The sequence below is a fragment of the Pinus tabuliformis genome, chromosome 9, assembly GCF_031772625.1.
Source record: "Pinus tabuliformis cultivar Carrire ecotype Pingquan chromosome 9, CPIR1, whole genome shotgun sequence".
NCBI classification, from domain to species: Eukaryota; Viridiplantae; Streptophyta; class Pinopsida; order Pinales; family Pinaceae; genus Pinus; species Pinus tabuliformis.
In genome coordinates, this window is record NC_142307.1 from 1,326,581,606 (window position 1) to 1,326,607,386 (window position 25,781).

At 39.4% G+C, this 25,781-nt stretch overlaps 1 protein-coding gene across 3 annotated transcripts in view; it reads left to right on the forward strand.

Moving 5' to 3' along the window:
- LOC149153417 (defective in cullin neddylation protein) overlaps window positions 1–25,781 on the forward strand; it is a 268,362-nt gene that overhangs the window by 107,047 nt on the left and 135,534 nt on the right. For all 3 annotated transcript variants that reach the window (XM_089439789.1, XM_089439788.1, XM_089439787.1), the window contains exon 4: window positions 19,172–19,230. In XM_089439789.1, the coding sequence (XP_089295915.1) occupies window positions 19,172–19,230 (59 nt within the window). The remainder of the gene's footprint in view (window positions 1–19,171; window positions 19,231–25,781) is intronic.

Below are 25,781 nucleotides of genomic sequence, written 5' to 3' on the forward strand. Positions count from 1 at the left end.
GTAGTCCATGTTTTGCAACTGATAGGTCTTATATGTGATTGTTCTCCTATGGTTCATGAATGTTTGATTAAGTGAAAAGCGTCTCATACTGATTCATCCCCCCGTCTCAGTAGAAGTTTATGCTAAACACCTCCTCCCCCACCCCTAAGAGTGACAAAAAGATTGGACTAAACTGACCTCATTAAAATCCCTCGCATTGGAGCTTCCAACTGGTTAATAGTGTAGAGATTCTTTGGTAATGCCAAATGCTTGTGAAGGGATAAAGTACTATGGATTAGGTGTTAGAAAACAATACTGCTTGACAATGAAATTGTCACTGAAACAAAACTTGAGTGGCAATCCTGAACATATTTCCAGCAGCTTCTAGTGAACTTGCAGTGCCATACGATGTGCTTCATTGTCTCTCGTCAACTTCAAACAAGGCAAAGATCGTTTTTCAGCGTCACAAATGGCTTGACCAACTGCAATGTACTCAGCCTCCGCGGAACTGAGTGGCACTGATCTCTAATTCTTGCTGAACCACGACACTACTGCTGAATCCAACGTGATACAACATCCAGATGTACTCTTCTTATTACTAGCACTGCTTGGCCAATCTGAGTCTGTAAAACTTGTCAACCTGACTTCATCCCCCTCAAGAAAGGATTCTTGGTGTACTTTCCCAAAGCACACCCCTTGCACACATCATGATGCTCAGTACTGAAATTTGGTAAGCCGATATCAATCTCCCTCTGTACCTTGAATGTTCCATGGTGCAAGAGGGACATCCTCTTGTGTCATAACTCGCATAAATCAGTGCTGCAAGTACTTGACACTAAGGTTTTGTACGGTTGAAACATGAACCTGTAGAGTTTCCCATGGCAGACTCCAATCACTCTAGAAAAAGTGATGGTGGATCCCTTGGAATACATGAGTACATTTCCATCTCAGAATGTCACCAATTATCCCTTGTCCTGATTACTGGAAACTGAAATAAGATTCTTCTTCAACCCTGGAACATATAGGACCTCTGTCACATTCAATGGAGGTTATGGCTCCCTCTGTAAGGATACAATCCCTACGCTTGCTGCTCTAACCTTGGATTCATCTCCAATCACCACCTCCAAATCTATATAAGTCTTTGTAAGACCTATAAACTGCTCTTTGACTCCAGTCATATGGCAAGAAGCTCCACTGTCTACAAACAATACTAGAAGATGTAACACTAGTGGCAAGACACACCATTAAAGAAAACTTTGTGTCAAATTTGGTGGCAATCTCATCCACCTCGGCTGATGCTGCAACAACATTCTGTTAGTTTTTGGATATTGTGGTAGCATCAAACAGGTGCTCTAGTCTCTAAGGTGTCAGAGAGGTTAAGGAACACAAGATCTCCAAAACCCAGAAAAGTTTTCAGGAGAAAACACTTGGAGACTACTCAATTAATTTAATTGATCAATAATAAAAAAGTTCCAAAGTCTAACTTAGGAAAAATGTTTAATTAATGGGTATCAATTGAGGAGATCAAATTTTGTTTTAGATATTTCCAAAAAAGTGTATTAATGGAGTCAAATTGATCTTAGCCGTTGATCATGATTAGATCTTGGGTGTTGATGCTCCAACAGGAGATTATAAGTGCAATTTGATGGGATGGGGATAAACACAGTTGCGAGAGCAAGGGAGCAAGGCAATGCGAATTACCTAGTGCGTAGTATTCAACGAGGGAAGGATTCAAGCAAGAGAGTAGCATAGGGAGCAACATAAAGTTTGGGAGCAAGATTCCAGAAAGTTTCCTAGTGATTTTTTAGTGGTAGAGCATTAGGAAAAGGGAGGCCGAATTTTTGTAGTATGAATTATGTGAAAATTCTTCCAACTAGAATCCTATTGTAGCCACTGGTATTATTTCTTCTAATTGATAAATTAAATATTCAATTTATTGATACGACAACATCGAAATAAACACACTGCAATCTTCACAAATAAAACTGCGGAAAATAAATAGCGTTGGAAGTGAGAAAATACTAGCAGAAACACGATAAAAATGACACGTTCGTTTGGACAATTGTCCCCGGAAAAACCCAACTTGGGAAAACCGATGCAACAATGAAGTTTTTTATTATTATGCAACAGTGAAATATGAGTACAATCTATGGATGCCCTACTGGAAATCCAATCAGCAAGTATCTGACATAAATTAAAATAATTAGAGAGAAAATTCTCTCACCCCACAAGCAATCCCGACATTAGCTTCTACAGAAAAACTGTCTGTCCACACCCCAACATAGTCCCTCTACACTGCCTCTCACATGTGTGGCTCGAATTTGCCTCTAAGCAAGTCATCTAGCCTGCCTCTACTGCTGGAAGCGACTCTCCAACACTCTTGAAACTAAATCGACCTCCCCCTTAGCTAAATCAAATTGCTCTGCTTCAGCTTCTACGCAATCTCTGTGCTACTTGTGCATGGATCACTTTTGCCACTTCTTGTTGCCTCTCCGAATCTGGAAAACTTCCTCTGATTTATATCCCCTACCCTTCACTATCTTTGCTGCCTCATTGAAGCTCGAATTCTGCTGCCACTGACTGCTGCTACTTTGGAAAATCGAATTCTTCAAGTGACTCTGGTGAATTTTCCAAGTGCCCATCGACTTCTTCTTATAATCCTTCGTTGGAGCATCAACGACCAAGATTAAATCTTAATCAATGGCTAGGATCATCTTGAAGTCGATCCATGTGAGTTACTAGATGATTCTCACCTTATCTCAATTAATACTGATTAATTAATCATATTCCCTAAGTTTAGACTTAGGAAATATTTAAAAAAATGGATAATAATCTAATTGAGACACTTCTAGGTGGAATTTCTAGAAATGATTTCTGGGTTTTGGAGATATCATGTATTCTAGCCTCTCCACCAAATTTCGTGGCTAAAAAACATCCAATGCTACATAAACTAACACTCTTTCTTAGCGAGGACCGTGTTCTCTCTCTAGTGTTGCACATCCTGCCACAACACCCTGTCTTTGTATCACCTCTGTCACGCTGTTGATGTTAGGTTGCTACTGCCCACCAACTACTGCACAACTCTGATGCTGCATCTGCGTTGCTGCTGTCACTACTATACTGCTGGCAACTCTCCATCGACACTGCAACTCCCTCTCATCTGTTGCTGCTACAACTGCAACATCTGCAATTGAAAAGCATCCAAAATACTGAATCAAATGTGTTCAGTATTATGCATTTATGATTTGTCTCCCGAGTCTTGAGTGCTACCAGCCTTTGCACTGTCTTTGAAGAATCTGCGTTGCTGCTCACTCTGCACTGTTGTCAACTCTGCATTGCGCTCTCTAACATTTGACTACAACTAGTCTGCAACTGTCACTCTGGAATTATGACTGCACCTCTAACACTGATCCATCTTGCTACTGAATACTGTGGGCCCCCGTAGCCAGGTAATGATACATGAGGTGGACTCCTCAAGGACCCAACCCAAATTTGTAGCTCTCTGGGGCTACAACTTCAAGTCACCCCATCTCACTCCTGGAGGTATGTGAGAAATCATAGCGAAGTATTCCTCCAACTTGTAGGACAACCTATCTATCTCAGCGTGCACTGCCCACTTGGTCCTGCTTCTCCTCTTTGTCCTTATTTATTAGAGGACACTGGGTACTGTAGTGGCCAAACTCGCCACACCTGAAGCACTTGACCTTAGATAGGTACTTCTTCTTCTTTCTCTGCTCCCCTTATCCCTGAGATGATAGGGCCACATTCTCTTCCTCCTTCACCACCTTTGATCTGCTGCTACTGCTGCCACTGATGGAGCTTTTCAACAGAGCTTGTCTCAATTCCTCTTTCTGTAGATCGGCCCACATTCTGTCCCATCCTGGTAGCGTGTCTCTGTCCAATATGCTCTGGACAAAGACCTGCCAATCCTCTGAGACACTGTTGAGGGCCAATCGTACCAACTTTGAAAGTTGAGGCGTTCCCCCAACAACTGACAACTGGTCTCGAACCTTTTGAATCTTGGTGGGAAAGGGATCTATGCCTTCCCCCTTCTGCATCTTGATGCATCTCAGTTTCTCCTCTAGTAACATCCTATGCTGCTTGGAAGCGCCCTGGTACAACATGGAGAGAGCATCCCACATATCTTTGGTCGTTCCCTTGGATGCTATATGTGAGACTATATGGTCCTGTACTCCATCTAGGATCAACCGCTTCGTCCTCACCATTTCCTTCTTGTATTCTTTTTGTTGATCTGCATCTTGGGGAACTACCACCACATTATCTACGTAGGCTTTCATGCCATATTCATCTAGAAGGAAGGACATCATAGCCTTCCAGATGAAATAGTTGGATGATCCATCCAACCTATCCTAATCTCTAAGCCCTGTAGTGGCTATCTCTGAAACTGTCGAAAACTGCCTCTTCCCCTGTGCTCGACTGCTGCTCTACTATTCACACTCCCTTATGGATTGCATGTCCTTGTTGGTTGCTACTGCCAATCTGCAACTGGAAATATTGAACTTTCGAGACTCGAAGTTCCCTGAGAGAAATTTTCCCTCTGTTGTGTGTACTTTGTTATAAAATCGGAAAGGCAAAAGTATTTTCTTATACTTGATAATTACTTGTGATGTTCTTGACTTCTTATCAAGTTTTCTTTATATCTTCTTTCTTTTGTTCATCAAGCAATCACCAAAGCGAAAACACATAAAACAATAGGCACTATGGTAGGGAAAAGCCCCCCTCGAGGGGAAAACCCAATAAAAAATTCTCTTTCTTTCAATAGTATTCTTTGAGACTCTTCACCCTAGATAAAGACTAGACTTTCCCTCCACACCAAGTCAGCCTCCCAAATCTCCGACCTCTCTTCCAACAACTTCGACTATGTAGCAACTTCCAGCATCAAGTAGCTTCTGACATCAACAAAACTTGGAGGACTTCGATATCCCAAACTAGGGCATGGAACAAAGAGAGAGAGGCACCAAAATTTCATTTTTCTTGTTCTCCTTAGACTCCACCCAACTCGCACTTCCTTCCCCTTCCCTTTCTTCTTGGACTTCTCCCTTCTTCCGGCATCAAGAGATATCGGACTTCCTTGTGAGAGAGTGTTCAAATGAATTTGACTTCCTTTTATTTATAGGCTTCAAGGTAGGTTGAATTGATGTCCTTAGGCCAACTTGATTTCTTCTAGGCCGACTTGATGTGGAGGATACATAAATTATATTTGATTCAATACTAAACCTTTTTACATGATTCAAAAGCCCAAGAAGGGTCTCTTTAATAGTACAATGACTCTATTGACTCAAAATAAATCCTAGAAGTCCTCAATGGGGACTTTGACCTAAAACATGGTGTCCCAAGCATGAAACCCATGCTTTAATAAGTCACAATAATAATAATAAAAATTCTTTTCTTTATTCTTTTGACAAGTACATTACAAGATGACTCAAATACATTTAATGAAGATCAAACCTAGTTACTTTTTCCAACACTCCCTTTTAAGTAGGGAGATATTCATCAAATACAAGTACAAAGAAGATCTCAACCATGTGAACCATGAAGAACTTTAGGCACCACAATGCCATGGAGTAGATTCTTGACAAGGGAAATCTATCCATTGGTCTCTCAACAATTTAGGCATAGTAATACTATGGACTAGATTCCTGACCAGGGCAATCTATCCAAGTGGGAATAAGGTGGACTCAAGCTTTCAACCCGTCTAGGTACCATCCGGCTTACTTGCTAGCCACCAACCCAAAGGTCCAACTGTGTATCCAAAAATATAGCTCTATATTCAACACCACCTTTTCCAACTTCAAGACGTAGACATCAACACATAGTGCTGTCCAGATGCCCTCCCAGGTAGTGCTTCACTCACAAAGCCTCAAAGATGGCCAATCTCTCCCAATTAAATTGATTGGTAACCAACATGCTATCAAAATCTTCGAGAGATTCACCGATACAAACATAACCCCAATCAATAATATGCTTTATATCAAATACAGACCTCCGGGGTCCTCTAGACAACTTGATGTTGCTTCTCAACTTTTCATAGTATGACTATGGACTGAATCTCTGACAGAAGATTCGTCAATCATACACTTTCCTTTCCTACTTCCCATGCAACAACATATCCTCCGAAATTCATTCTTCAATCAAAACCAAGCTATGCCCTCCCTCTCAACCAGACAACATCTCTTTATCCACACTCCCTCTTAACCTAAGGGAGATTTCTTCTATTTTCATCATCGGAGAATCCTTCGTGGCTTCCAATCATTTCATCAGAGTTATCATCACCCCCATCATGCTTATCACATCAACGAACATCTTCACCATATTGAAGATTGTGTACCTACACAACTTAGATAGCAAGTGATGAGCCTGAATATTGCATCAAGAATACTGCAACTCCTAGGGCTACCAACTTTACGTTATCAACCTGTGGTTTCGTACAAACTTGGAGGTGACAGTGCTATATACACAGTAGATGCATCATTCTACTCATGTCACTTCTCAACTGGGGCACTTGACCATTAGGGTTCTAGACCATTCCTCTATTGGACTAAAGGGAGTCTAACTACTGACAGTGGAATGTAAAACTAGTTCTAGTGTAGGAAAAGTAAATGCTTGTCAATTCAAGAAATGAAAGTTGCTAACTTGTAAATGCTATGATATGACATAAATCATCTAGCTATGAAATGACACAAATCGCTTGCAGGAAGGAAACTATGCTAACCTTGCACTTGATCATCTAGCTACTAGAACTGCTTGAAAATAGGAAGTTATTCTATCATTTCAAAATCCAAACATGCATGCATTTAATTATCTCATTCACACTTGCAGAATAGATAAAAGTCCTAATTGCTAAATTCATAAATATAAAAGCTAATGCTATTTGATCTTGCAGGAGGGAAAGGAATGAAAAGGCTGGTCTAGGTGGCACTTCTGGTCATGGAGTCCAAGCTGAGGGGTTAACCTACTCCTATACTAGGCTATACTACTATTTTAGGTCAAGACAGGGTCAAAACAGGTAGCTACAAGTTTGCTACAGGATGTCCTGAACTGCGATAGGATGCCCTGTACTACTACAAGAAGTTGGCTGAGAGGTTTTGAAGGACAATAATGGTGAGATGAAGTGTTGGAAAGGTGCATGACAGTTGTGTAAGGTGTAGGGGAGGTGAACATCACCCAAGGCCAAGCCCAACACTTCAAGAAGGCCGAATTTGCCCAAGACAACTTGTTCACGGTGGTTGGAAAACAGAGGTTCGGAGTATGGGCTAATATGGTTCAAGAGAAAGTGGAGAAGACATAGGTGGAGTTGGTTGGAGGTGTCCCTTCATGCAGATCGACAATCCCTAAAATAAAATTTGTTTCTGTTTTCATTTACAAATTATTTCATGTCAACATGGAAAAGATGAGTTGAATTTAGAAAGTCTGACCTAACTATTGTTAGAGACTAGATCTATGGAATGGACTACCTTCTAAGCTACAACAATCTTAAGAAGCAAACTAACAACTGCAAATATTTCCAAGGAATCATAAACAATTATCTAGCTAAAAATGAAACTTAACCTAAGCAATGAACAAAAGACAAACTCTATTTTTGGGCTGTGAGAGTGGGGTCCCCTAATCATGATCCCATAAGGGAGATGGGATAGGGGTCACTATCACAAGATTTTCTGGTATATTTTCCTTCACTAGACTGCAACACTAATCTACTCTTTAAGCTAATGAAATCATGGATAAGCAATAACTTAATCAACTTTCTAAGCTAAACAGAAACAGGAATAAACTTCAGCAGTAAATCAACATTCTAATCTAAGAATACAGATACAAAGGAGAGGAACTTTTGCTGCTAGGGTTGTGCCCTAACCCAAGATCTTCAGCCCTCTGAGTCAACTTAGTGTTGGATTGAAACAAAATTTCGCATTATCATGAAAATGTCAAATACGTCATAATAATAACAATCAAATGTGCTTTAGCTTAACGGACTCTTGGCTATAATAAAACTTCGAATCCTAATGAGTCCCTTAGCTTGCATATTTATACAGAACTAGAGCTACCAACAGCTCCCTAGAAAATAGGGATACTAGGCTCCCTAACTCCAGAATAACACTTCCTTGACTGGCACATGCTTGGCTGCCAATGGACTCGGCTTGCTTTGTTGCTAGTGACACCGAGCTAATGAGATAGAGTTTGAGAATCTTCAAATGATCTGAGGAGTCAAGGAGGGAGACCACTTCATATAATCTCTCTTGCTTGTCTACTCCGAGTCCCTCCACTCAAGTCAACTCAAAACTGCTCCAATTTCCTGCATTTAACACACATTAGGCCATAGGACATAGTAACTCACTTTTACTCTTATCACTAAGAAAAATATAATAAAAGTTGTAAATAAATGTGAGAAAAGACAATTCAATAAGCTGGAGAGTGGCATTGTGACCCATGTAGTTTTCGTATTGATGAGCCTCATCAACAAGTACAACCAAAACTATAGAAGCATGAAGTTAACCATGTTAGAATGACAGAAGCATTTCAACTTTACACATATCAGAGACCCAAACTTAATTACAAACAAGAGACACATACTTCAACATCTTGCTACGGACTTTGTCATAAATCTTAGACTACTTCATAACAACTTTCATTCCATCTAGGGTTTCAATTTTTCTTCCAAAGGTATGACATACCTTATTACAACATATAGCAAACCCTAGAAACAATTCAAAAAATATAGATCTACAAGGCATCTAACAACTTCAAGAATTCATATGTTAGACTTTCCACTAGGGATTCATACAACTCCTAGATTTCATACAAAAGAATCAATAAAAACCAATCACAGCTTAGTCATTAACATGACCAACTTCCACTAGGGTTAGTTGCAAAACCTATATTTAAACATCAATTCCAATTAGAACTCAGATTTTAACAAATCTTACACAAATCTCAAATCATCACATTGTCATCATACATCAAAGATTTTTACTTCTACTAAGGTTTAACTTCAAAACCCCATAATTTCACAAATACTATCATCCTAGAACATCAAACTTTGACTAGAGTTTGTTTCCAAACCCTAGCATCCATGACTATCGACAAATAGGTCAACTCATACATATAGGAATTCATCATCATGCATAGGCATTTCATATCATGTGTTAGTCAAACCTAACTTCACAAAGATCAATACGAGCTAGACATGCAACAAACTTGATTAGACTAGGGTTTGATTAAAAAAACACACACATACCAAGGAAATCATTTCTAAGACATTATAAGGGTCTTGCTTACAAATTCCACCAAACCCTAATGAATTAGGGTTTCAATGTAGAAACATAGCAAACCCAACATTACCAATATTTCAAAGGTTTGAGACTTTATCATTCAACCCTAATAAGTTAGGTTTTCCTAATCATACCAAAATCCCAAACATGACATCATCAATAGAATTTCAAATAACATTTATTAATGTCCCTAAGTAGTTTAGGGTTTCAAACATTCACATTAGCATACCCTTAGGTTAGGGTTTTCCAGAGTACCTATCTAGGGTTCTATAAAATCAGTTAAGAATAGGAGTGGGGTAGATTATCAAGTGATGAATCACCCAAAATAAGAATCAATATGGTTCACTATAGTTAGTCACAACAATGTTAGTAATAGATTGTCAAATGAATAAACATTTATTATAAAGAAATCAATGTTTTAAAACATACCTTTGTTCTTTGACGAACCTTGTCTTGAAAGGACCTCTTTCATACTCCTTGAGAATATAGTAGATGTTTTCCTAATCAAGACAATAGAGGGAGAATGGTGATTAGTATTTAATATAATCAAAACTTCATGAAACCAAAAACTGAAAGGAAATGCGATACTTATCTTTGGGAGTTTTTGGGGGCTCCCTCCAAAGCTTGAGGGATACCTATAAACTTATAAAACAAAAGAAAATGTCTTTTCCAAAACATGTTAAAACCTATAAATTCTAACTATCAAAAATACAAAATAGAATAACTAAGACTAAAAGGAAAGGACTTAGTAGTGTAAGTCCCTTATATCATATTCTTTGGGTTCGACTTTCTTTGAATCTTCTTCTTAAACAACATTGGCTTGATCTCTCTCTCTATTCTTGTTTCTTGGGTTGTCGGGACAGTCACTCCTATCGTGACCCTTGTTATGACATTGATAGCATTCTACCTTGGACATGTCAAGTTTATCCCTTGGTCCTTTCGATTTATTTCCTTTATGTTGAGCAATGTAAGCATTTGAAACATCTTCAGAATTGGAGACTAATGAGATCCTCAATTCTTCCTAACTACTGGTGGTCCATAGTTCTTCAAAAGTGGGAGCTTCCTTACAACTGTTAAGTCCTGCAGCGAATGCACCCCAAGTTGGTGGCAATCCTAATAGAGTAGTGATCATGTGTTCTTTGTCTGGAACAATTTCATGAATGGCCAAAAGATCATCCCTGATTCTTGCTATCTTCACAAAGAATGAAGCCACTATGTCTTATTTAGTCATCTTTGTGGTCCTTAGCTCAATTTTCAAACTTGCTACTTGACCAATGTTCTTAATAGTAAATAACTTTGACAAGGCTTCATACATTTCTTGAGCATGATTGATGTTGGCTATGAATGGGACAAGGTTGTCCTTTATTCCTTCTACCATTAGAGTCATGGCCACTAGTTCTAGTTCCCTGAATTTTACTTTGTCAGCATCATTGGAATCATCTATAGCTTCTTAACTTTTCCTTTGACCAAGTCTAGAACCTTGTACTTTTCAAGGATGAGGTCAATACTCTTCTTCCAACACCTATAATTTGAGGCTCCTTCAAGTTTGTTCTCTCCCTTAATTGTGTTAGACATCTTCCTTGAATATAGTAGACTTCTTCCCTGAAATAATCCTTTTGAATGGTTTTTTGACTGAGTGCTTGAGACTGTCTTTTTCTTCTTTCTTCACCAAAGCTCTGATACCCTGTTAGAAAATACGAAATGCAAAAAGATTTTCTTATATTTGATAACTTGTGATGTTCTTGACTTATTAAGTTTTCTTTATATCTTCTTTCTTTAGTTTATCAAGCAATTACCAAGATGAAAACACATAAAACAATAAACACTAGATATATCATATAGGCAATATGCCAGGGCAAAACCCCTCTCGAGGGGAAAACCCAGTCAAAATTCTCTTCCTTTCAATAGTATTCTTTGAGACTCTTCACCCTAGACAAAGACCAAACCTTCCCTCCACACCAAGTCAGCTTCCCAGATCTTCGACCTCTCTTCCAACAAATTGGACTATCTAGCAGCGTCTGGCATCAGGTAACTTTCGACATTATCAAAACTTGGAGGACTTAGATCTCCCAAACTAGAGCGTGGAACAAAGAGAGAGAGGCACCAAAATTTCGTTTTTCTTCTCCTTAAACTCCACTCAACTCACACTTCCTTCCCCTTCTTCTTCGACTTCACACTTCTTCTGGCTTCAAGAGATACCAAACTTCCTTGTGAGAGAGAGTGCTTCAAATGAATTTGACTTGCTTCTATTTATAGCCTTGAAGGGAGGTCAAATTGATGTGCTTAGGCCGACTTGATCTCTTCTAGGTCGACTTGGTGTGGAGGAACATAAGTTATATTTGACTCAATACTAAACCTTTCTACATGATTCAAAAGCCCAAGAAGGGTCTCTTTAAAAGTACAATGACTCTATTGACTCAAAATAAATTCTAGAAGTCCTCAATGGGGACTTTGACCTAAAACATGGTGACCCAAGCATGAAACCCATGCCTTAATAAGTCACAATAATAATTATAAAAATTCTTTTCTTTATTCTTTTGAAAAGTACATTACAAGATGACTCAAATACATTTAATGAAGATCGAACCTAGTTACATTTTCCAACATGCTTTTCTCTTCCACCCGACACGGATTCTGCTTTTGTAACGTGCAACAAAACCCTGTACATCCAACCAGGAATCTGCTTAGAGAAAAAATTGAGTTGCTGCAACTCCATCTGCCTACTGGAATCATTGATCTGAGAGATTCAAACTTTTTTTGCCTCTTGCACTGAAAAATATTGAACTTCCCCAAGCAACTTGGCCTACCTGGCTATGAATAGTGTTTCCTCAAGAATTTTGTCATGTTGCTCCTTCTGAGTAGCAAAATTCTTTCCTTCACTTTTGAGCTTTCGGCTGATCATTTACACTCTGATGCCATTTGAAAATTCCTACAACTAGAATCCTATTGCAGCAACTGGTATTATTTCTTCTAATTGATAAATTAATTATTCAGTTTATTGTTACGGCAACATTGAAATAAACACACTACAATCTTCACAAATAAAATTATGGAAAATAAATAGCACTGGAACTAAGAAAATACTAGCGCGCACACAATAAAAATGACAACGTTATTTTTGAACAATTGTCCCTTAGAAAAACCCAACTTGGGAAAACCGGTGCAACAGTGAGGGTTTTTATTATTATGCAGCAGTGAAATCTGAGTACAATCTTTGGATGCCCAACTGGCAATCCAATCAGCAAGTATCTGACATAAATATTAGAGAGAAAGTTCTCTCACCCCATAAGGAATCTAGACACTAGCTTCTACAAAAAAGCTAGCCATCCAAACCCTGGCGTAGTCCCTCTGCACTGCCTCTCACACGTGTGGCTTGAATATGCCTTTGAGTAAGCGTCTAGCCTACCTCTGCTGTTGGAAGTGACTCTCTGGCACTCTGGAAGACTTTCCCGACCTTTGGAAACTGAATCGACTTCCTCCTCAGTTAAATCGAACTGCTCTGCATCAACTTCTACACAGTCTCTGCGCTACTTCTACGTGGATCACTTATGTCACTTGCTGTTGCCTCTTCGGATCTGGAAAACTTCGTTCGGATCACTTTCCCTACTCGTCACTATCTTTGCTGCCTTACTGAAGCTCGAATTCTCCGTCAACTGACTGCTGCTACTCTGGAAAATTGAATTCTCCAAGTGACTCTGGTGTATTCTCCAAGTGCCTATTGACTTCTTATAATCCTCTGTTGGAGCACCAACAACCAAGATTAAATCTTAATCAATGGATAGGTTCATCTTGAAGTCGATCTGTGTGAGTTTCTAGATGATTCTCACCTTATCTCAATTAATACTGTTTAATTAGCCATATTCCCTAAGTTTAGACTTAGGATAATTTAATTGAGACACTTTTTGGTGGAATTTCCAAAAAGCATTTATGGGTTTTGGAGATATCATGTATTCTAGCCTCTCCACCAATTTCGTGGCTAGAACACATCAGATGCTATAGAAAATAACAAATTAGCTAGCCCAATAGTGCAAATTGCTAGAAGAGGGTTTGATCAGTTGCCAAAGGCCGAATCAGTGTCTAGAAGGCAGAGAAAATTTCTTCCAAAGGCAGAGGGAGGCTAGGTGACCCAGTTGGAGATAGATCCAGGGATGTATGATTTTCATAGAGCTAACAGTGCGCATTCCAGCTAGTAATGCGAGCAACTAGTGAGGCGTGCGAGCAGGCCAGAAGGGGCCGAATAGATTTGTAGAGGAGATCCTTGATCTCTAGACTATTTTGCTAGATATTTGCTAGAGGATTGCCAATTGGGCATCCAAATTATTGTACTCTCAGATTTGTTGCATAATAATAAAATAAACCCTCATCTGCTACACCAATTTTCTCTTTGGGGTTTTTCCAAGAACTTTTAGTCAAAAATAATTGTGTCGATTTTTTTATATGTCCATCTATTTCTCAGTTCCTGAATTTTTACTTTCACAACATTTTTGTTGTTGTTAAGAATGCATTAACGAATTATTTGGTATTTTCTGTAAACAAATAAACTGTTAATCAATTAGGAAAATAATATCCAGTTGGTGCATTCATGGAACTTTTACACCTTCTTCTGCTTCTTATTGGGACACTGAAAGGCATAGTGATCCATCTTTTGACAAGCAAAACATTTGACTTTGCTCATATCCTTCTCTTGTACTCTCTGTTACCCCATCTGCTGCTTGGTCCCACTAGTGGACCCCTTCTTGGGTTTCTTCTTGCCCTTAGCTGCAAGGAAACATGATCCTTGTCATCAACCCTGCCATGCTAGCTGCCATTGTTGGCAATCCTCGTGATCTCCTCTTGGATGAAATCATCCCATATCCTCCTCCAATCTGGAAGATGCTCTCTAGCAGCAATGCCATCAAGGAATCCATCCTACCTCTTGGGAAAACCACTCAATACCGTCTTGGCCAACTGGTAATCAGGAATAGCCTTTCCCCCTGATGCCAACTCATCTCTCACCTATGTGATCTTGGTAAGGCATGAGAGGTCACTGTGTCAGTCTTGGTCGTCTTGGTGTTTCTTAGTTTCTCATGTAACACCATCTGCCTATTCTCATTGGTACAATGCCATCAAGGAATCCATCCTACCTCTTGGGAAAACCACTCAATACCGTCTTGGCCAACTGGTAATCAGGAATGGCCTTTCCCCCTGATGCCAACTCATCTCTCACCTATGTGATCTTGGTAAGGTATGAGGTCACTGTGTCAGTCTTGGTCATCTTGGTGTTTCTTAATTTCTCATGTAACACCATCTGCCTATTCTCATTGGTACTCTGGTAAAGTTTTATTAGGGAATCACACATCTCATTGGCAAACTTCCTCCCTGATAGATGAGGTATAAGGTGGTCTTTAATTGCATCAAGAAGGATCCTCTTAGCCTTTATATTGTGCTTGTTGAATTCTGCCAACTGAATAGGATCAGTGATTGGTTGTACTGCACTCTCAGCAATATGCCACAGCTCAAACTCCTCAAGCAACAAACTATCCTCTCCTTCTAGGGACCGAAATTTTCAGACCCACCCAACGTATCCTCCTCCACCCTTAAACCAGTAGCCATCTGACCCTCTCAACACTGAAAATGAGCAACCACTCTCTCTCTCAACCACCAATCTCTAGGTATATAGGCTGTTTTATGCTGGCTGGTCGCACATTATCAACTGAAGGTACACTTGGTGTTCTGGTACCATGTAGAAAATTTGTCTTGTAGCCCCACTCGGTTTTAAGTTGTTTTGCACATCAAGTTTAATGCCCAAACCCCATCCTTAATTGTTGATATTTAAACTTGAATATAAAAGCAATTAAAACACTAGAAGCTACCACTAGTCTTTTACATCAGCTGATAACTTTCACAAGCATGACAAAATTTTGACACTGATATTTGGTCAATCAGACCCTGGGAAAACCCCGATGGGAAAACTAGCAGGAATAGGATTTTATTTGCTTTTATCTCAGAGAAATTTACAGTATTAATTACAATACAGGGGTACTTATCTCCCTCCTTGAAATTCGGGTCAGCTTCTAGAAACCTGTGCCACTGTCTGGAAATTCGTGCCACAGTACAGCAATTGCTCCTTTGAAAATTGTGCTACTGTTCAGCACTCAGACTTCGAATTTTGTGCCTCTTGTATGACAGATCTACCCTCAAATTTCGTGCCCCTGTCAGACTTCACAGCCCTCGAAAATCATGCCACAGGCTCACAAATTTCTCCTTGAAATTCATGCTGACAAACTTGGAATACTGCCTCGAATTTTGCACCCTGTTACCAGAATTTTCTCCTTGATTTTTGGGCCTCTCAGACCTGCATTTAATGCTCTGACTCCCCCCAAAATTCGTGCTGCTAGCCTCGAAAATCATGCTAGAGAGAATGCTGTACCTTCCTGCACTTTCTGGGTATGCGTGCCACTGTCCAGGCTCGGGATTCGTGCTTCTGTCTTGTCTTCTCCTTGCTGTAAATCAGTCTTTCCTGGAAATAGCTATCGCAGCCTCTTCTCTTAGCTTCTCCTCTTCTCGTCTTATCTTCTCCAAACTACACTTGAAGAATATGAGTCTCCTTTTCCTTTTCCCCCCTTTTTATTCTCCTTAAGGATGAGAAGACCTATCCCTAAAATCAAGTGCTGAGATTAGATCTCAACTTCTCTTGATCAAGGGTTGAGATCTAATCTCTCATTGACACCCTCTCATGTCTCCCCTTCATTAATGAGCCCCTCTAGTGTTACACTGGACAAATCTCCCTTGCAGACAAGAGCAATCTCCCTAGATCCTTGACGGAAACTAGAAACAAGCAAGACAATTGAACTGACTCTTTCCCTAAGTTGGACTTGTTTGAGTTATAGGAATTAAAGCTAATGGATGAGCCTCTTACCTATTTCATGAAATGCTCGATGAAGATCCCTTGTTGTGATTTGATGCAGCGACTCAATGCTTGACAAGACCTGCGACCATAAACCATAAAAGGATCAAAAGCATATGCGATATAATTATCCAAACAAAACTTATCCTAATGATCAAGGAGATTAGGAATTGAATTTGCCTTGATAAACATTGTAAACAATTATAAACCATTCATCATTCCAATAAAACAAACCAATGGGAAAAAGTGTTCATTTTTATTAATCAAAGATAAAGAGGAGCCTTACAACCTTCACCTTGATGTCGTGAAGTTCCTCCTAAATGCCTTCAATCTTCTCCTTAGATGACAAGCTTTCCAATCTCAAACTAACAACATAAATTTATCTTCTCTGAGTTCTGATTTCCTCTAACCCTCTACCCTCTAGTCATTTTATAGGCCAAGAGGAAGAAGTTTCAGATCCAAAAGAGGAGGGTGAGACCCCTTAATTGAGGGATTAGGTTTCCATGAGGAAAGGGATTAAGATGCATTATCTGAGGGTTATAGTTCGGATAGTCATCGCCTGGAAGCTTTCAGTTGGGAAATATTTGACCAACTATGTTTCTAGAATGTACTCTTTATTTTTACTTTTTTGAATTCACTTGCGTGGGTTTATAGTGGCAAACAGAGAGCAACTCTACGCCGTTCTCAGAGTTAATTCCAGCGAATGTGCAAGTGAAACTTGACAAGGTGTGACAAGTTGACAATTATTATTCCCAAATTTCTCATCTCCTTCAAGATATTTTTGGTTGTTTGACTTCTAAGGGAGTTTAATCAAACATGTTCACGGATGGTAAAAAGACCCATAAACTGATCAAGTGTCATGGCGACAAATTGACATGTAACATCTAGACACTTTAATAACTCCTTGTACCATGTATCTTTTTGCCTTATAAAGTCACTTTAAAAACATAAAGTCACTTTAATATTATAAAGTACAATGTACTTTTAGACCTCATAAAGTGACTAAAAAGGCACATGACTTTAATGATATCATAAAGTCACACTAAAAAAGGTACTTCCTTAGTACCTTTTTCAACAGATGCCAAAAAAAGCTGAGTACCACCGCTGTCCTCACTGCATGTCTCCTCTATTGCTGCGTTTGTAAGCTCATCAAAAGCAACATCCCTATTGTCAAGCATCTTCTAATCAATAACATTTAACAACTCGAATCGTTTTGACACCGCAGTGTAGCCACTAAAGAATTATTTCTTAATTTTTTTTCTCGGCTTGTTCCTTTTTTCTTTAGGAACATGTACAAAATGCCTTGCACCTGAAAATTATAAATATTCAATATTAAATTTTTTACTTGACCACATCTCTCCTATGAATCTTTTCTTCCTCTTCTTCTGTCAACAAGTTGTTCAATATGAATTGTTGTGTTCACTGCTTATTTGACAGCGATTGGGCTGTCGTCCCCCTTTGAACATTCACCTGGGATTTTAAACTATAGTGTGGATCTTCCTCTCCACCATCTCATCATCATGTGGAAAATAGACAATAGTTTGGTGCCCTTTTATGCTATGCGCTTCAAAATACCTCCAAAATCTCTAGAAATTTAGTCACGATTGCCATACATCGTAAGGACCTTTAACTGCATACTGCATTGGACTTGTACTTCTTTCTTAATTTCTATAAAGAAAGAAAGGGCCTTTGATTTATTTTTCAAGGAATAAACCCAAACTCTTTTGGAAAAGTCATAAAATACTAGGCACTTCCTATTACTTGAGTTGGCATGGATCTGCATAGGTGACTGTAATGTTCCTAAGTAGGAATACAAGTGATATAAAGCATACAATCAGTTCAGCAAATATAAAAACGAAATATATATTAAGCACCCATGGAAACGCTGGAAATAATGAACTACTGAGCCATTTTATTACTTCTTTGAGGGCAAAATACAATAGATAATAGAGTGGTGCACCTAGGCTTGTCTCAATGGACAAGCATGACCAAACCCAGGTGAGAAATAACTGAACTGATGGCTGCCACAACTGTTGCACCAATCTGCACTGCGCTGCCTAGAAAACTGCCCTTTCTGCTAACTTCGAATGGCTGGAAACACCACTTCCCGTGCTCAGAAAATTATGAGATTTGAGCTCCTGACGCTTTGGCCTAAACCCGGAAAAACCCATGAAGGAATTTTGCTGGTTTAGACTTCTGAATTTCGACCTGCAACTGCAAAACTCGGCCTGCTGGATTCTGCTTGTAAATCCTCTTGGGAAATGTCTCAAAATGCTGGGCTGATCCCTACTGCAAAATACTAACAATACTATTTTGAGTGTTATGGCTCAAATCCATTTGATCTAGTTGTTGATTTACAAGCTGAGGATGCCAAATTTTTTAAATGTTGGAAGCTTTAAAGTTTAAACTAATATAAATGGTTGAAGATGATATAATGAATTTGAAGATAAAATATAGATCGTATTGCGACATCTTTTACATGAGTGGGCTGGGAATGATCCCTCTCGCCTTCCTTCCTTTTTGATGTAAAAGAGAAATGGTTTTTTGTTTTGTGCTGAATATGTTATACCTATGGTTTTGCATGGCAAAAGTGGATGGTTCAAGAGTTTGTGTGTGAGACGTGTTGAGCGTTTCACGGAACTTTTTTCCTTCCCCTATGCTCTTACATAACAATCAAATTGAATATTGGGATGGCACTCTCTTGGGTTTGAACTTGCGTCATCTTCATCACAACCACTCAAATGTCTTGCTAGAGCACAAACTGACAGATTTCATGGAATGCTAATAAGAAGTCTTCTAGTAAATTTTTTGTAACGAATTTATTCAAGAACAAAGTTTTGTAAATATAGACCACAGATTATATGCTATCTCTAGTTTAGTGGAAGAGATGGGTATTCTTTGCATAGAAATGTCAGATATTATATGATTTATGTGCATCTATACCAATCTGTAAATTTTGAAAATTTTCTGTTGTTGACATTTGTTTGTAACATAACATTAGTTATTCTCTTCTTCTGCACAGATCCTTATACAGATATGATTATGGCGGATGGTATCAGCTTGCTTTGCAATGATCTACAGGTAAATTGTTTCCTGCTTTGGTTGGTAACAGTTTATGTTAACCTAAATTTTAATAGAATGTGGTGATTATTTTATTGAAGGCCTTTTACTATTACCCAGAGGCAACATTACCTGAAACCTCTTTTGGTTGAGTCCTAACTTGATATTGTATGCATGTTGAGAATTCGAGACATCCTTTGATGCATAGACTATTTGTTTCTTGCAGATGCTTCATTATTGTGAAAACAATACCACCGTTAGGTATCCTAAATAAAATAGCATGTCATCATCATCTATTATATGATATGGAAGTATTCCCACACTTAAACATGTAGAATGCTTTGAATTGCACTTTCCGTGCAATGCTTTTTCCCCTTTGTAGAATATGAACTTGTCTCTGTACTCATCTGGGCATTATCAATTAGACAGTTTACAGTTAGTATGATTTTCAAAGGACAGTGCTTAGCTTGCATATAATGTAAATTTCATGAGCAGTACATTAATAATGCATGCATCAAAATACCATTCTCCCTAAGAAATTAGGGTGTACATATTTACACAAACAACTGTGGAGGGAGGAAATAATGCAAGTCTTTGTTGTAAGTGCTGCAGCAATACATCTCTCACACACATTTTCATTATGTCTCATTATAATTTATAATACCCCTTGGTGGTTATGGGTTTAACCACCTAACCCCCATCCCATATAACTGTTGCATTGGTCATTTAATATTGATAGATAGATAGATTTTATTAAAATGTCCATGAGATCAGGTCTCTATTAGGTGGAAGAATTGGAGCTTGAGATGGCCCACCTTTCTAGATCTTCAAACAAATATCTATGAGGATTAAACATTTAAGAAAGTAAATGACAGCTGGTGTTGCAGAAGGAGAAAACCTTCTATCCGATCTGATTAAGTTACAGTGACTGAGCTTCTTAGCTGAATGATGTGAAATGTCCCAATGTAATTTTTTTTGCCCTTAGGGTTTATCTTGACTATGGTGTTCAATAAAATCAGAAAGGATTGTGCAACAGCAGTGCACATTCGTTCATTCATATAACAGTAGATATGCATGAATAATACAAGGGCTTTCAACAGCAATATGATTCTTCAACAAACCACAATAAGCTAGGGCTGACTGCCCGAGAATAGTAGATCTGTTCCACCAAAATTCACCAGTACAATTCTGATTGCAATGTCAAAATTCAGTAGACCAATATTCCAACTGTAACTTATGCTAACACTATCCAACTCTATTACAACTCATTGTTTAACTGTGCTGCCTCCAACTTGTTTGCTGATAAGGGCTTGTGGCAGCCCTTTCTGGTCCCACGATAACAATTTACAACTGCGGTTGGGGAGACCCCTTTAGACTTGCCTGTAGTGAGTTGTGATGGTCCTTGCTGTTCCTTTATGCTACAGGAGTCTGAGCTTCTTCCTGTGGATAGCTGCAGGCCTAGGAGGGCTGATTTTTAGGAAACAGCCTTATAGTAAGGTCTCCTGTCTTAACCCACTTCAGGACAGGATTAGAGGTGATGCTGCTGACTTTAATCAACCACAGGGAGGAAAATCTGTCTTAGTCCGAGCCTTAAAATGCCTTTCAGATCCTTCACGTCAACCTCAGATAAAGGACCTTTGCTGCTTGACCAGGGTCTTGGTGGCTGGACAGACAATAGAAAGAGGCTTCACTGTCTGGATAAGGGCCTCTCTGGCTCCTGTTTGTCTTCAGTGCCTCAGTAAGGGCCACAATAAATAACAGAGGAATCTGCTGCCTCAGAAAAGCTTGTAGTTACTAGATACTCCACTGAAATGCCCTCGCTGCCTTTGAATAGAACTTGTTGACCAATTTTATGCCAGAGTTCAACCTCAGGAATACTCTAACAGACTGCCACAGGAAGCTTTATTCAACCACAGAGCTTTTTTAACCAATCGCTCCTTTTGCCAGAATTATTCCACCATGGATACCTTCACTGTTTCAGTGAGAATTTTCAATCCTTGTTTCCAAACCAAGCCAGAGTTGCTCCAAAGTATTGTGCTGGTGTAGGACAGAAAGAAAAAAAACACGTGGGATTACCTCCACCGAAACTAGACAAAGGATAAAGGGGTCTTAAAACCGTCAGAGCCTCCGGCTCAAAGAAAACAGAGATAATTCAATCAAATTTGATGATGATAAAATGATTCCATCTCTCTTTTATTTATAGATTCCTCATGGGGGTTTATTCTTTCTTAATCTAATCGTAATGTGAGGGGTTGCAAGTGTAGTACCCAATTTGCGCTTTGTACCCCAACTACCCCAAATTTACCCAATGTTGCCCCAAATATTGGATAATGGGTTTCACTCCCTTATCAAAGACTATAGCCTACAGGGTTGGATAGGCTATTTTTTTCCTCCTTTGGGCAACTAATCCAAACTTCAAAGGGACATTACAGCCCCCCCTTCCTGAAATTGCTTGTCCCCAAGCAATGGCAAACCTAGGTGTTGCAAATTTTGCCCCCCTGCTTTCAAAAATGAAGACTGCTCACTTGCCTTGTATCCTTCCTTCTGGTCACTTTCAAATTCTACACCAGCATAGCTCCTTCTGTGCCCTAATTTGGGAGATTTTGGGCAGTTAAGTGGTATTTTGTTCAGCTCAACCTTTGGTGGAGCTGCATCATGATGGAATGACAACATGGGAGAAGCTTTGAATGTCAAACTTTTCCTAAGCATCTTTATCTCAGCTTTTTGCAACTCCATTGTTTTAGCTTGCAACTGGTTTTTCTCTGTTTCCTTTGGATTAAATTTTGCCTCTACTTTTGAAGAAAACTCTTTATGCTTCTCAACTCTCTCTTACATCTAAAGCTGAAAACTGCTCCAGAAGGAGCATTGCCAGACTTACCCTTGTAATCTCTGTTTGATTTTGCACTTGCAGTTGAGGAGGAAGTGGAATGGGCATCTTCCTTTAGCTTTGTATGCTTGGGCAGATTCACCTTCTTGTCATCAAGATGCAGATTTTAAGAGTGCAAAGGATTGCAAGCAGCAGCTTGTGTATCTAGTTTCACTGACATCTTGTCCGAATTAGGAAGTGAAGAGGGTGGGATACCTCGTGCACACATATTCTTGTTCATGTCACTAGCCTCTACATCAACAGGCTGCACTCCTGTAGAAGGCCTTTTGTCAGTGGCAAGAGAAAATGGTTGTGGAACAGTAAAGCTCAACCTTGCATGTCCACTTTTTGTTGGCTGATAAACTGAACTTCCTGTAGCTGGCACTGTGACCTCCATATGTTTCAATCGAGACCTTTCTCCAGTACTTCCATGTGAACCCAAGTCAATGCTACCCCTTGGTGCAACTTTTAGAACCCTTATGATAGAAGTACTTCAATGAAATGGCCTTGAATTCTGCATATTTCCGCCTTTACGAAGCACAGTTGAACTGGGTCTGTGCAATTTCAACTCTATCAAATGCTGGGCCCTGGCTAGATGTACTTCCATTACCCTTAGAGACTCTTCTTTTTCTCCTGCCACATTAGATTGGGCTGTAGTTGATTCATGTATATCAAACTGATGTATGTGATCATCAATTGCTTCACCATCTTGTCTCAATACTGTCTTGAATAATTGCTTTTTCTTCTACTTGTTTTCTCTTTGTGATTTCTTCAGATTCAAACTCCTCTACTCGCATTAGAAATTTATGTACACCAGTTACCTTTGTAGTTGTCGATGTTGTATTTGCATTGACTGTTTCATTTTCCTTCTCAAACTCCCCAGGGCAGGAAGAGAACTGAGGGCCCAGACTATTGGACAGGTAGCACATTTCAATGATATTATCCACAACCAGTGAGCTCAATTTCTTCTCCAGGACTCTGATTCCTCTACCTTCATGATCTTTATTCTCATAGCTCAGTTGGCCATCATCTTCCTGTTTTTGAGGACCGTTCAACTCATCATGGCCAAAACACTCTCTTCTGTTATCTGAAAAATTAAACTTGACTTCATGAGCTTCATCCTTGATAGCCTCTTGAGCTTTATCATTGTAGTTCTTAGGTGATATAATTTCTTGAGGATCCTGCGTTTCACTCTTGGCAAATTATTTAATTTGTTCTTATTTTTCAACTACGAAGTCCTGATACCCTTCAGTGGTTTTTGAATTATTCAATTCTAGACCTTCATCATTAGCAAGTGATATGGGATTTTTCTGAACATTGCATGAAGCTAAGATATACACTTTACTGCATTCTTCATCAGCTTGAGCTTCACTGTTTGATGTATGTTGTTTTGGAACTTCCAGAACTTGCTTCTCAAGGATAAGTTCAATTTGATCCCCCTCACTCCAATTGCCTCTGACCAAAACCACAATCTGTTCTTCATTGGTAGTTTATTCAGCAATATCCAAATCATGTGATTAATCTTCATTATCTGAAACCATAATCTTCTCTTCCACATTAAAGTGTCTAAGCTCTGGCTTTTTGGATGCAGTACTAGTGTCTAGTTGGAATAAAGTGACTAAACAGGGAGATATATTATATCCATTAGAAACATCAGGGGTCTTCAACGGAACATACAACTAGGGCAGTTTCTGCTTGCAAGTAAATATGTCGTAAAGCACAACTCGTGTGAGGCCATATGGCTTAGAAAACTGCTTGTGAACCTATTCAAAAGGAATATGGAGGCGACCAGGATCATGTGTGATAGTCAGAGTTGCATCAAGCTCTCTGAGAATCCAGTGTTTCATGATAGGTCGAAGCATATTGATACCTGGTGTCACTTTGTTAGGGATTGTGTCCAACGAGGAGCTGTACAGTTGAGTTACACTCCTACAGGAGAATAGGTGGCGGATATCCTCACCAGGGCCCTTGGAAGGACAAAATTTGACTACTTCAGGGAAAAGATGGGGAAGGTAAAGAACTCGTTTCAGTAGCAAAAATGAGAGTGATAACTGCAAGGATGCAGAGGGAGTTGTCATACAGATGTAGTAGTGGTAGTAGCAGAGCCATGGGCAACAGTATAGGATGCAATAGTGCAGAGGATGCTGGGCAGGGAGTCTTAGCATCAACATAGGGACTCATGCCTGATGATCAGGGTGATACTCAGTGAGGAGTATTACTAGAGCACAATCCTCGCTAAGAGGGAGTGTTGATTTGGGGTAGCATCGGATGTGCTCTAGCTACGAAAATTGGTGGAGAGGCTAAGGCACGTGAGATCTTCAATACCCAAAAAGGGATTTGGGCAGATTCTAAACAATTTGGGAGATATTAAAATAATTAATATTTTTAATGGAGTCCTTAAGTCTAAACTTTTAGGGAAAAAAAATTTAATGTCTATTAATATAAAACTGTGTTAGAATGGTCCAAAAGTCATGGATCAAGCCAGATTTAATCTTTAGGGACTTAATCTCGGTCGTTGATTTGTCAACGAAAAAAGTATAAGACGAGGCTTGAGGGTCACTTGGAGAACACACTCAGAGAGACCAGTCAGTTCAATTTCTGGAGCGGGGTTAGCTCAAAAATTGAACCAGTGGTCTGGTGAGTAGTCAAGAGGGCAGAAGTTGAAATTTTCGGAACAGCCGGGAAAGCTGATGCAAAGGGCAGAAGCCGAAACTACCGGAACAGCGGGGAAAGCTGACGCAGAGGGCAGAAGCTGGCACTGCCGGGAACAACCAGAACTGTCAGAATAGCCGAGAAAGCTGACGCAGAGCGCAGAAGCTGGAACTGCCAGGAACAACCGGAACTGTCGGGAAAGCTGATGTAGAGGGCAGAAGAGGTGACGTAGAAATAGCCAGGGTTAGCCAGTCTTGTGCTGGATCAGCCGGAATTATGTCAGATGAAGTGAGGTAAAACTCACTCAGATTTTCCGCCAGTATTTTCTTTGTAAAGGATTGCTAGATGAGCATCCTAGATTTGTATTTAGATATTTCTCCTGCATAATAATAAAATCCTCCCTTCCTACACCAGTTTTCCCACATTGGGTTTTTCCGAGGACTGTTGTCCACAATATCTGTGTCAATGTGTTGATTCTTGTGCATATGTTTGTTTCTGTATTGCGGTGTGATATCTGCAACAATATTTATTTTAATGTTTACTGAAGTAATTTCATAAATAACTTATTGAGGAATAAGTAGGAAAAGTAAATTAGTTGCTGCAGTGATAGAATTTTCACATCTAGTAGTCCACAATTCCTTGTTTTCTACCCATCAGGGACTTGGGGAAGCCAAGGTCTCGAAGTATTTTGATTGGTTGTCTCAGTGCTAGTCTGTCCAGGGCTATGTTGCAGGAAACGTGGGGGGGGCCTGTTTCCGGCTGGAAACTGGGACGAAACGCGGAAACGCGTTTGGTACGGCCAGGAAACGTGTTTTCGGCCGTACTGCCACGTTTCTCGAAATGGAAACGTGGCAGTACGGCCGGAAATGCGTTTCCCGGCCGTACAGCCCGCGTTTCCCAATTGAATTGTGTTTTTTTTAATTTTTTTTTTTCAAATTTGTTTTTTAATTTTCTAGATGTGTGTCTAAAGTTATAAAAGTGAATTTTTGCCCTAGTGTTGATATGCAGTTCATGGTAATGTTAAATTCTTAAAGTAAAAGTGATATTCTCCTTT